The sequence below is a fragment of the Cyprinus carpio genome, chromosome B20, assembly GCF_018340385.1.
Source record: "Cyprinus carpio isolate SPL01 chromosome B20, ASM1834038v1, whole genome shotgun sequence".
NCBI classification, from domain to species: domain Eukaryota; kingdom Metazoa; phylum Chordata; class Actinopteri; order Cypriniformes; family Cyprinidae; genus Cyprinus; species Cyprinus carpio.
In genome coordinates, this window is record NC_056616.1 from 23,575,313 (window position 1) to 23,588,254 (window position 12,942).

The window sequence follows — 12,942 nt, forward strand, 5'->3', positions numbered from 1 at the left end:
TGTCATTAATGACTCACCCTCTTGTCGTTCCAAACCCGTAAGACCTCCGTTCATCTTCGGAACACAGTTTAAGATATTTTAGATTTAGTCCGAGAGCTTTCTGTCCCTCCATTGAAAATGTGTGTACGGTATACTGTCCACGTCCAGAAAGGTAATAAAAACATTATCAAAGTAGTCCATGTGACATCAGAGGGTCCGTTAGAATTTATTGAAGCATCGAAAATACATTTTGGTCCAAAAATAACAAAAATGATGACTTTATTCAGCATTTTCTTCTCTTCCAGGTATGTTGTGAGCGTGTTCGCAAAACTAAGGTGACACTGCTGACGTACGACGCTGCTGACGTGTTATCTTTGTTATTGGGCGCACCAGAAAACATGTCAGCAGTGTCATACGTCAGCAGTGTCGTGAACGCACTCACAACAGACCCGGAAGAGAAGACAATGCTGAATAAAGTCGTCATTTTTGTTATTTTTGGACCACAATGTATTTTCAATGCTTCAACAAATTCTAACGGACCCTCTGATGTCACATGGACTACTTTGATGATGTTTTTATTACCTTTCTGGATATGGACAGTATACCGTACATACATTTTCAATGGAGGGACAGAAAGCTCTAAGACTAAATCTAAAATATCTTAAACTGTGTTCTGAAGATGAACGGAGGTCTTACGGGTTTGGAACGACATGAGGGTGAGTCATTAATGACATTTTTATGATGTCATTAATGACATTTTTGGGTGAACTAACCCTTTAAGTATCCATTAAGTATTACATTCTTGTTTGTGTTGTGTTCTGATGTTCTGAACATTCCCATCTTTTGTTCAGACTGTCAGTCTAAATCCAACTGTTGTGCATATCTGATTGGAATCCTATCATATCATATTTAGCAAGTCTGAACGGCAAAAAAATCACAAATCCGTGTCATTCATATGTGGTTTAAAATCATATTCTAATCGCATTTCTTGAAATGTGTTTCAGTCTGACCCATCAGATCGGATTTTGCATAGCTATTTGCCTATAAACAAGGCATTTCATTTCTAATTTAGATTTTCAATAAATATAAGGAGGTCATTTTATGAAACTGTTGCCCTAGAAGTATTCACTTAAGATATATGTTATTTATTATGTCAAGTTACATTAAGCATTTTAAATAATGTTTTATTAGAAGTAGGGTTGGGTATCGATTCAGATGTCCCGATTTGTTTTAATTTCGATTCGCAAGCTCTTGATTCGATTCGATTCTTGGTTCGATTCTCGATTTTTTTTTCATTACATTCAGTGAGTATAATTTTAATACAAATGCTACCGATATTTATAAAAAAATTAACAGTAAACATCAGTTTACAAATGGTGAATTTATAAAAAGAAATCAAGAGCCACAGGCCTGTATTTTAAACCTATTCTTTTTTTTGTATAGGGTCCTTTTTTAAACAGTAATAGGGCCATATAAAATGTTTTTCTTAATTTTTCTGGTAATCAGATAAAAGCATTAAACATTAATTTAATTCATCCTAATCAAATGAAAAACCCTTTTATTTTTTGGCAAATAAAGTGCTGCAAAACAAGAGGATTTACTGTTAAAATTAAGAAAAAAACAAATATGATTATTCCTTTAAAAATAAAGATTTATTAATATTTAGTAGTAGTACTAAATACTATTCAGTACTATTCACTGTCACTGTAGTAGTAGTAGTAGTATTGCATTAAGTCTTAAGACTGCTAAATAATAATAGATTTCTGACAGTATCTTAACGTTAAACTAAACTTTTATTTTGACAGGTTGCCGTGAGGAACTTGTAGTTGCTGTGTATGTGATATGACGGTAGTTTTGTCAAATTAAACGGTAAAATGCTAATGAAGTGACTCTCAGAGCAGCTGGGGATGCTATTTGTGTATTCATATCATCATAGTGAGATGACAGAGGCTAAAAACAGGCAAGCACTGTCTGCACTTTAGTAAGTGTGTAGTAAACAAAACAGTGCGTCACACCATCCGCCATTCATTCATTCATTGCAGAAATCATGGCGCCTTTACACGTGATTTCAAATGCTTCCATGGATGTATTACTGTTTTGTTTTATTTGTGTATTGTTTATCACGCATATTGCTTTGTTCTTGGTTCTTGTCAACAGTATCTCCACCATGATAAGCACTGAATGAGTGACAGGCTTTCTGTTGTTGCACAAGGTAAATAAGAGGGTGACATCTAGTGGAGGAGACCAGTGATAACATTCACTTTAGTCAGATGTTGTTTTAAATGTTTGCTGAAATAAATACTGGAAAAGATCATATTAATTTGAATCCACAATAATTCTACAGCATTTTCAACAGTACTGACCTTATAATAATGAAGGAAAGTATGTGTAAAGTAAAAATAGACTTTACGGTAATGTCAAAAAATTTGTCACATATGGATTGACGTGTATTTCCTAGTCTAGTAAAGAGTTAAAACAGTGCTTAAAATCAGACAGCTAAAACCTTTTCTGAATATGCTTATAGAACATAAATGTAATATTCTATATTGATAACTAAAATTAGTATTATTTTCATACTACTATATAATTTATATAAAGTTTTAATTTTAGTAATGTTTGTGCTTTTGTCATGTTAATTGGGTTTTTAATATTTATACATAACTATACTTTTTATTTCAGTTTTAGTAACTTTAGTTTTCAACTTAAACTTCTTAAGCACCAAATTTATTTAATTGCTAAATTTATTTCATTTAGTTGCCAGGACAATATTTATTAATTTTTTTCAAGTTTATTTTTATTATTATTATTAGTTTTTTTTGTTAGTTTTTCATCTAATGTTTTATATTTTGCATCAGCTTGATTTTTTTTTTTAATTACCAATTTTTTAGTTTACATTTGCTTCAAGTTCTGTATGTGGTGGATCTGTGGATGTCTTTTACAGGCATCCTACACATCTAAACAGAAAACTTTATTAATACTGTGGTAAAGAGCAAAAAAGCCAGAGATTTTCTTACAGTAGCTTCCATATAAATGAAAGATTTTACTTAATATCTGTAGACATAAGCCCCTTGTGGCTTATAATCTAAAAGTAATTCAATTAGCTTAAAAAAAAGACTTACTCTACTTATTAAACTGATTATATTTATCTAGATCATTGAGACCGATCATTTCTTTGCCAGTTTCTTCGGCTTCAGATTTGACATATTAATCTGTCTTCCCTCAAGCATGATGTCATGCAATCTTACAGCCATGATGTCACTTCTGATTCATCTTTGGTTGTGTTCATTGAGCTGCTGCCACTTGTCTGGGGACTCATTCTTCTTGCTAGGTGAATCACGCACCGCTCAACATGCATCTAAAGTTTTAACAACAGAATGACGAGTAAACACTGTTTGGAAAATAAGGACCAGCTAGACCTCAAATATGACATTGTAAATGCTAAAATTTGAAATAAAAAGTAATATTTTCACTTTAACGGTTCTCCCTGTAAATGTAAACAACCAATCTAACAAAAGCCTAATGTAAATGTGTACATCTCTGATCACGAGCTGCACAGTTATTAGCAGTGAACCTCAGTAAATGCTGTCAAAGTAAAAGAAAAAAACTTGTGAAAAAGCATTAAGAAATCACATACTGTGATATCGCAACAGTCATTTTACTCCCAGATATTACAAGTGCAAAAAGTGAGTTAATGAAGGCCTGTTTGTCATACAGAATACTTCTTACTAAGAGCAGAACGGCAGCAACAACATCATGTTTGGCTAGCATTTGGATGACTGACAGAAGCCTAACCACACCCTGTTTTAGCAGTTGTGGTTTGTTACTAGGAGTCCACGTTGTTGCTCGGCCAATCAGGATGAAGAGAAGTTGACCTTCTGCTGTGGGTGTATCTCTTCAGGGCAGCCGCAAAAACATATGAATGACTGGGAGATCGTCATGAGCAGCCAATCAGGACGCAGCGCTGCTCTGACCAATCACAGTTGCTTTCTGTTCTGCCGGACAGTTACCAAGTCACTGTTACTGCCTGGGTATGATGGGGCCGCCTGCCATTGGTTGAAAGTGCTGAGAACTCAGCACCTGATTGGCTGAATAAACACACGCCGTTGCTAGGGAGCTGCACCAATCACAGCCAGGCTGAAGTCAGCTGTTTGGTTTCTAGGCAGGATTTACTCTCTGAGATGTTTTGGCGGGAGAGCGGGGAGGAAGGAGGGGGCTGTAGAGTGAAGTGGAGCATGTGATGTGTTTGTGTGTGTTTTGCTCTTCCTCTTGTAGGATCTTTCTGATGCAACATGCCGTTGTGAGGGAGGCGTCTCCTGGGCCTCTTGTGATTTTATTATTATTTTTTTAACGGGTCTTTACTATGAAACAAGAACCAATGATGTAGCTGTTGCCACGGAGGCAGCGCCAGCATTTGTTTTGCCTCGCTCTCATCTCTCGTACCTCCCCATCCACAGTTACCGTAGAAACAGAGTCACTTTGAGTCTATTTCAATCCTCTTCCTCTAGTCAGTGATTTGTCTGTACCTCATCCTCATCTCAAACCATCCCAACGTTTTAGCAAACTGAAATCCCTGCCAGCAATGTGTTGGCCTTTACTGACTAGTTAGTATGCAGGCTTGAAATAATCTACTTCAAAACAAAAACTATTCTTCCTTTACATGTCAGTCAACACATTCTGTTTTAGAGTTAACTAGCAAATTTTTTCACACTGGCCATTGCAACCACACGGCTGAGCAGCGCGGCAACAGTGTGCGCAGGAATGCTGAGCCCAACGGCTTTCAGAAAGGATGATGTCATCGCGAGTGAGAACAGGAAGATTCTGATACTCAGGTGACTCACTGCCCAGTTACAACAAGTGCACTTGAACTTGAATTCTGCCTCAAGCAGAAAATATGCATGCACAAACACGTGAAAAATGGAAAGGTGTACAAAATGATCATAGTAGCCACATATATTCATCTGTCCAATCAACTTTAAAATGTTAACCAAAGGAAAAAGAAAAACAAAATGTCAAGGTCAGTGTGTTTGTCCATTACAAATCAGAAAAATAAACAAGGTTTCCTGTGGATATTAAGGATTTGCACGGACTACACAATTCAATTACATTTGAAGACAAATATTCAGAAAATGTTCACCCCTGGTGCTAGTGGCTAGGGGTGTTTAATTATAATAGTGCACAAAAAAGTGAAAAAAGTACTTATACTGCACCAAACCCATATGTATTTCTTTCTTCCATAAATAACAAAAGGTGAATATATGTGGATACTCTATCTCTCCTGCTATATATATATATATATATACACACACACACACACACACACACAATAGTCAACATTTGAAGTGGTTAAAAAAAGTCCTTTAAGACCTTTGTTTTTAGGACAGCTTTGATGAAAGGTTTTGATCCATTTCAAATGTTTACTAGTGTATTAAATATACACAGATAAATATTAGATGTAACTTCTAAATAGTTAATAACGCTTCCAGAAGTATGCAAACAAGAGGCTGCCATCTTGAATCTTCCAAGTTCCAGGAATATCCATGTCATGTAACTGTTAGTGACTTAATATAGTTTAAAGATCTGCAAATCTTTCGAAAATCTCAGTTGTAAACACCCGCCATAGTCTAATAACGAATAACACACAAACGTGTTGGAAAACGTTCAGTCAGAAACACATACTCCAGCTAAGGCTGTCAACGGAAGCGTGTTTTGAACCGTTTAAAGCACTTTTCGAAGTTTTTCAACAAATCCAACGTCAAAGCGGCATTAAAACGGTTACTTTTAAATAACGTCGCCACTAACTAACAGTCTGAACCTATTAAAACTGCTTAAATACACCACTTGTACTCAGAAAGAGACTTATAATTCCAACACATAAACCCTAAACTGACCTTTTCCATCTCTCGGGCACCAACAACACGCAGATTCCCGCCTCCCGCCTCCATCTCGAGTAATTAGCATATCACGTGACGGCAGGGGCGTGGCTTTCTGCGCGCTCGTGTCCAATTCCAACATTTCGAGCGAAAGGCGCAGAATGAACGCGGAGCGAGTTCGTGTTAGTAAACACAAGCAGAGTGAAGACGGAATAAAAGAGCGCTGACACGAAAAGCGGAATAAAAGCAGCACTGACACACACATTCAAGCACTGGCGGTGAGTGTCTCTCGTTTCTGTTTTATGTGCTGCAGTTTCATTGTGTATTTTGTGATTTCTGTGGTTTACTATATAAAAGTAAGAACTGAAATGATTCTGCGTTTGTCTTGAAAAAGTTTCAGTGATTTGATCTCTTAAAGAAAGTGGCAAAATTTTAAAATTACAGAACAGACTTCATTAACACTGAAATATTCCCAACATAATATTCTGATTTGCCCATCTGAACTTTATAAAACAGAAATATCTTTATAAAAAACAAATATGAATTTGTTTTTACTATGGTATTACCTAGTGGTATATCCATTGTTTTGTTTTGTTTTTGAAATCCCTGCTGAAAACAACAGATTAAACCGCCTAAAATGGTTTGTTAGATAATAAGAGTGGTTTATGATGGTCTACAATGGTCTTTCAGCCTGGACAAGCTGGTCTACTGTAAAAAACCCTCTAAAACCAGCCCACAGACCAGAGCTACCAAGCTGGGAGACCAGCTAAGACCGGCAAACCATTTTGGGCTGGTTTTTCAGCAGAGATTAAGAGTTTAACTCTCATTAATAATCATCTGTCCATATGATAATCTCTCTATTAATAGAATTACACTTTTTTTATGATTAGTTGTCCTGATGACTACAGCATTCATGCACTGCACACAAATTCTGCAAAAACGTCTCAAAACTCTTCTTGCAGTTGCTCAGTTTGACTAATTTCACTGCAGCTGCCATGTATTATACGAAACTATTCTCTTTGAAAGCATCTGTACTAATCTGTGCCGTAACTCTCAGTTGATCAGATTATTCATGAACACTTCATAAACGGATTTGTTTGTTATGATGGTGCAGATTTGAAACGTCTTGTTTTTTTGGGAAACGGTGGCAGACAGAACCCTTGAGTGCAGGCCTGAAACTTCCTCTCATTTGTATGAGACTCCTTTGAAATGTTGCCATTTGACGTTTTGGTGGTTTTGTTTGTGACTAGCCTGTGACTATCTTAGTCATCTCATCGCTGCACTTTCATGCCAGAAGTTGCACTTTATGAGCTGATCTACTGTCAGATCTTAGTTATTCATTGTTAAACCAAATAAAACCCATCTAGTTTAGTCTTGGTTGTTTGTTCATGTGAATGTGGGTGAGCTGAAATTCAGCACTTGCATCAGGTCAAGTGTTCCAAAACAACACTGATGTGAACTGGAGAGTGGTGGACTGGAGAACAATGAAAAATTATGCTGAATGCCATACCAATCATATAATTGTGCATAATTTGGGGTTGAAAAATAAATAAACCTATCAACTTTTCAAAAAACAAAAACAAAACAAAACAAAAACCTTAATGTCCTGAAGCAAAACAACTCCATTAGAAAGAATAGTTAAAAAAAAAAAAAATTTGTCATGTAGTACAGAACGATTGAACAGCATGTGAATTCTCATATAGTTGCGCAGAGTGACAGTCTGTGGTATATTTTAGGGCGGTTTTGCTGACTCCGCCGATGGATGATGAGGAGGATGAACAGCTTCCTCACTGTTGTGAAACACCGCTAAGAAACAAGAGCTCAGAGAACAGAGACGGCCCACGAGGAGAGGTGGGACAAACGGCTAACAGACACGGACGCTTTGAAGACAGATCGACGCAGACTGCCAGAACTGTGCTGAATTCAGCGAGAGACAGAGATATGGCACCATTCCAGGGTCTAGAGAGAGATGCATCATCTCCCTGCAGAGCTGTGGAGGCCAGGACTGCATTTGGGGCTAACTGTGGAACTGGGGGCCTCGCATCACTTACTATGGCCCCTGGGGCCCCAGAAGGGCCAAGAGCACTTTTTCATGGTAGGGAAACACAATATGCATCATATTGTCAAATATGCATTATGAATCACTACATGCACACCCAAATTTATTTTTTTTTATTTCTGAATATGATATGTATTATATAAAATACACAAATATAAAATACGAATGTAAAAATACAAATTGTGACACACACACACACACACACACACATACGCTCTGGAGCATTTTAATTATAAATGTTGTTAAATTTGTATTGCAACTACAGTTAAAAATGAAGCCAAACTATAAAACTATATTTAGTATTGTTAATTAATTGATAATAATAATAATTAATCTTGTTTTATTGAATAATTTAATGTTATAATATGTCATATTAAAATATATTAATAAAAATAATTTTTATTATACAATATTAACATTGTTTTTATCCTAAAGGAAATGCTGGATTTCGTTCACACTTCCCCGCACTGTTCGAACCCGTCCCGGATGGAACACAAAACACGGAAGAGGATGAAGGGAGACCAGAAGAAAAGGAAGACGAACGTGACGTGGGAATTAGTGTGGAGATTCAGATTGGACGTAAACTGCGTGAAATGGGGGATCAGTTTCAGCTGGAACATCTTCAGCTGGTAAGAGTGATTTCAGATGAGACAAGGCCGATGTGAATCAAATGGTTTAAACAGCTTCACAGGTGTTTGTGCACAGAGTCTGTGGTTTTCATTGCAGTGGTTTCTGTCACGATGTGCAATGACATCATCATCTGTTATTTCAATGCTGCATATGCAAATGCTCATTGGGAGAGATGACATCATTTTTGGTTTACCCGTCCTGTTTACTCAACTTCTCAAAGATGTTATCAAATGTACACCACCACTAACTTTACAGTAACTGACAGAGTTTGTTTATTTAGCAACCTCATATATTAAACAAAGTCGTCTAATGTTTTATTTTATTTTTTTACTTTTATAACTATTTACAAAACTAAAGTTTGCATAACTGTTGAAAACATAATTATTTGGTTTTTAATTAAGTTTAATTAAATTTGGTTTTAAGGTTTTTTGGGGGTGGGGCTTACTAAAATAATGATATGGGAGATTTGAATAATTTTGAAAAGTGCCATTTTATAATGTAAATTTGGCCATTGAAGGAATTATATGGTGTTTTTGTTGTAGTAAAAAACTAGATGAAAAAAAAAAACAGCAGATGAAGACAAAATGGTCTGGTTAAATAAAATGATACTGTGGGTTTTGCTAGAGGTAAACATTTTCCATGTGTTTCCATTTCCATTAAATCATTCTTTTATTTAAAGTGACTTATAACATTTACTATGAGAGAAGAAAATGAACTCACACCCTCTGAATTATGGTTAACAGGGATAAATTTAGATTTATCAAGGTTTTCAATAAATGCCAGTTGAATTTAGTGTCTACCCAGGCCGGCTATAGTTTGTGTGTGATCTCAGAAAGAGGATGTGAAGTGTGTTTATACTGCAGGCTAAATTTAGACTCTGACTCAAGGTCAACGTCAGCAGACATGTGACCACAATCTCAAAAGTAGGCTAATGTAACACCTTTAGTAACTCTCTGTATGTGTTATATGCCAACTAAGCTGTTTTAATGAACATGCAGATTGTAGATGTTATAGACCGTGAAATGTGGAAATCAGCTGTCACAAGCTCAGATAAGATCAAAAACTAAAACTTCATCATCTCACAGATCAAATTGGCTGAATAATTAAAAAAGTTGAAAGATGACAATCTAACTAAGAATAAATGGGTCAGGAAAATTTGAATTAGTTAATCATAATTACAGTTTGCTAACTCTTTTTAATCTAGCATGCCTTCAGTAAGAGAGGCAGCTTATGCAATACACTGCAATAGTCAAGAACTACAACAAACGCCCACAACACAGCTGGCCTGACTGCTGATTGGCCGCTCTAACTGTCCATCAGGGAGATTTAAAGGGAAGGGGAGGAGTTTGAAGTGAAGCTTGAGCCCAGAGCGCCATCTAATGCCAGATATATGCCATTTTGACCCAATTTAGATGCTCCTGGGTCTAACTGTGCATGATTTATTTAAAGTAACTTTCCTTTTCTATATAGAAAAAATTATGTTAACCAACACTTAAATTGCTATTAAGTTATTATTGGTATTTTAGATGATCAACGTAAGTAATTGAACCTTTGGAAATGACTTCACATTATGGAAGAAAAATGGGCTGTGAAAAATTGATGTGGACTTTTAATTGTAAATTAAATTATTTGGAAAATATAGTTTCTATATAGTACCTCTCTTGACTAATAAAATGCAGTCTTTTTAACCTATGTCAAAAATATTACCTAATGAACATATGTTTGGTTTATTTTTGTGCAGTTCACTCAAAGGGGCCAGATGGGTTTGTTCCAGCTAGTGACGACCCTCTATAACTTCCTTTTTCCTCAAGAAAGACCCCAGAATGCAAGAGCCCAGAGATGAGAGGCCACGGCGCACCTGTTCAGGACCCAAATGAGTTTTACACAGCACTGTAAGATGCGCAGATCTGGATTTACATGGCTCAAAAAGAAGAATGCCGCTGGTCACAGACTTCCCTCCTTTTTCTGAAGAAGCCATTCTCAAAATGGAGCGTTGGAGGAAATTTTCTGCAGGTTGCATATCAATATGAAGATATTAATATTCTGCCTTATATTTCCCCAACACATTCACATATGAGCGGATCTCAGCGCCTTAATAAAACCCTCAGAAAAAGAAAGAACTGCTTTAATAGGCAACAAGCTGTGAGAATACTCAAGGTCAAAAGCATTTGAGTATTTGTGCTGACTTCAATACACCTACCGAACTCCGACGCACCCCAGAACAGACTCTTCATCTTTCTCTACTGGTGTATCACGGCTTATGCTTGATTCATTGTTGTTAACAGTGTTATTTGGACAGAGTTGAAAGACAGAACGGATGTGATGAGATGCAATCCAGAGGCCAGTAACATCATAGAGGACCGACACTTTGTTCAAATGCAGAAAAACAACTTGAACATCAGGTTTTGATACCTGTATAACAAAAATTAGCCATTTCTGAGAACACAAGAAACAAATATGAATTTTGTGATTTTAAAGGAGTCATTTTTTCTAATTAAGAGAGAATGTACCATAAAATTAACAACAATTTTACCCTTCTGAAATATTAGTTTGCCTTACTGTTCTGATGTCATACATCACAGGCTTTACATAATGACAAGATTTCTTTTAGGCACTGAAGTATTACTTGAGATATCAGTATTTAAGGCATCTCTTCAGTAATTGGTGACATTCAAAATGTGCTCAAAGAGCAATACACCAAATCATATTTTACAGTACAACTCAAGCGATAAATGCAATCAATAGCTAATCTAACCTACAAGTTACCATATAAGAACCTATTAAAGTTCTAGCAAGAGTTGTGTTGGTATATATGTCAATCAATAGTAATTACACAGAGGTTTTTATTACTGTAAATGTCTTAAGGTGTCCTCTGGATAGCGTAAATATGCTTTAATTAAAGGGTCAGTTCGCACAGAAATTAATATTATGTAATCTGTTACTCACCATCATGTCATTCCAAACATTCCTGTGTTATTTTCTTTCTGATATGAATATTTAAGAGTTTGTATATGATATGCGATAAACCCGGGTAATTTATTTTCCACACACATATATATATATATATATAGATATATTTGTAAACTCATATTGTAAAGTGAAATTAATTAAAATATGAGATTAATAATTTAATTTATCGAAAATAGATATCGTTCCATGCTTTTTTTTGAGGTACAATCTACTGAGGTGCCTGTACTTTTGCGGTTTACAATTTCACATGGCTTGCTTGTGCATTATCGATAGTTTAATACACATAATGTCGTCAGTATAGTGTTAGAGACCATGAAGACGGTGTGAATATAACACAGACTGTCAGAGTCCACAAAATCCACATCATTCCTTTGCAATTATTACGATTTCAGACCATTTCCTCAAGACTTTCCACGAAGGTGATGTTCCAGTGCTGTGTGCTGTGTTCTTGTCCTGTTGTTCTTCTGACAGGTGTGCCTCAAATGCTTGTGTATTGCTAACGATGACACTTGCAGACAATCAAACAGCTGAAGGTGCCTTAGAACAGCAGGCCAACGATGAAGGTTTGGGAGCACCCAAACGTGTGGATTATAGATCACAAACGAACACGCATCGCAGCCGGGTGCATAAATACCTCCAGCTGAACAACAGGGAGCTCAAACAGACTCTCAAAGAGAATCTGAAGTGATGATTTGCAGGAACAGGCTGCTGCTGCTGCTGCCTCATTCATCTGAAATGCCCTTTCAAATGCACTTGTCTCAGAAAGTCGTCAAAGGAGTAAAAATGTCGAGCTGTTTTTTACTTTGTTTGGAATGTGTACGGGACGTTACTACTGGTTCTTTTTTAATTTTGCTACTTAAAATTATTACACAGTTTGATAAATATATTAAATGCTGTTATAAAATTGTGAAATAAGATGTCTTTTTTTACGTATATCATAAATGCTGTCATATAAATGCTGACACTTTTTCTGCAATGTTCACCGCATTAAAAATTTATGGATATTCATTTGAGCTCTACTTGTGTTTATTTTTCAATCTGAGAGATTATATACATATATTATTAAAATATATCATTTTAAAATAAAATGTATGCTTACTATGAATGGAATAGCTCTTAATTATGATTACCATAAATAGTAATTATAGTTAATTATTATAAAATTATAGTTCTTTTAAAATTATATATGTAAGATATGATTTTAAATAATTAACTATGATTACTATTTATGGTAATAATAATTATTATATAATGATAATATATAATATTAATATTTTATCAAATCTAATTTAACATAATATGTAATTCTACAATAATTATATAACAGTTATTATAATATTCAATTATTTCTGCATTGTAATATATTACATTATAATTTTTTTATTTCATTTTAATCTATTATAATTGTTTATACAATTTCATGAAAATATAGAA

The 12,942-nt window shown here is 35.4% G+C and overlaps 1 protein-coding gene across 1 annotated transcript; it reads left to right on the plus strand.

Annotated features, from left to right (window-relative positions):
• Window positions 1-5,959: 5,959 nt before the first annotated feature.
• On the plus strand, window positions 5,960-12,519 carry LOC109112968. Its single transcript, XM_042746913.1, has 4 exons — window positions 5,960-6,127; window positions 7,586-7,944; window positions 8,344-8,537; window positions 10,280-12,519. The coding sequence occupies exons 2-4, from the start codon at window positions 7,608-7,610 to the stop codon at window positions 10,379-10,381; spliced, it is 633 nt and encodes a 210-aa protein (XP_042602847.1). The 5' UTR covers window positions 5,960-6,127; window positions 7,586-7,607; the 3' UTR covers window positions 10,382-12,519.
• Window positions 12,520-12,942: the final 423 nt, after the last annotated feature.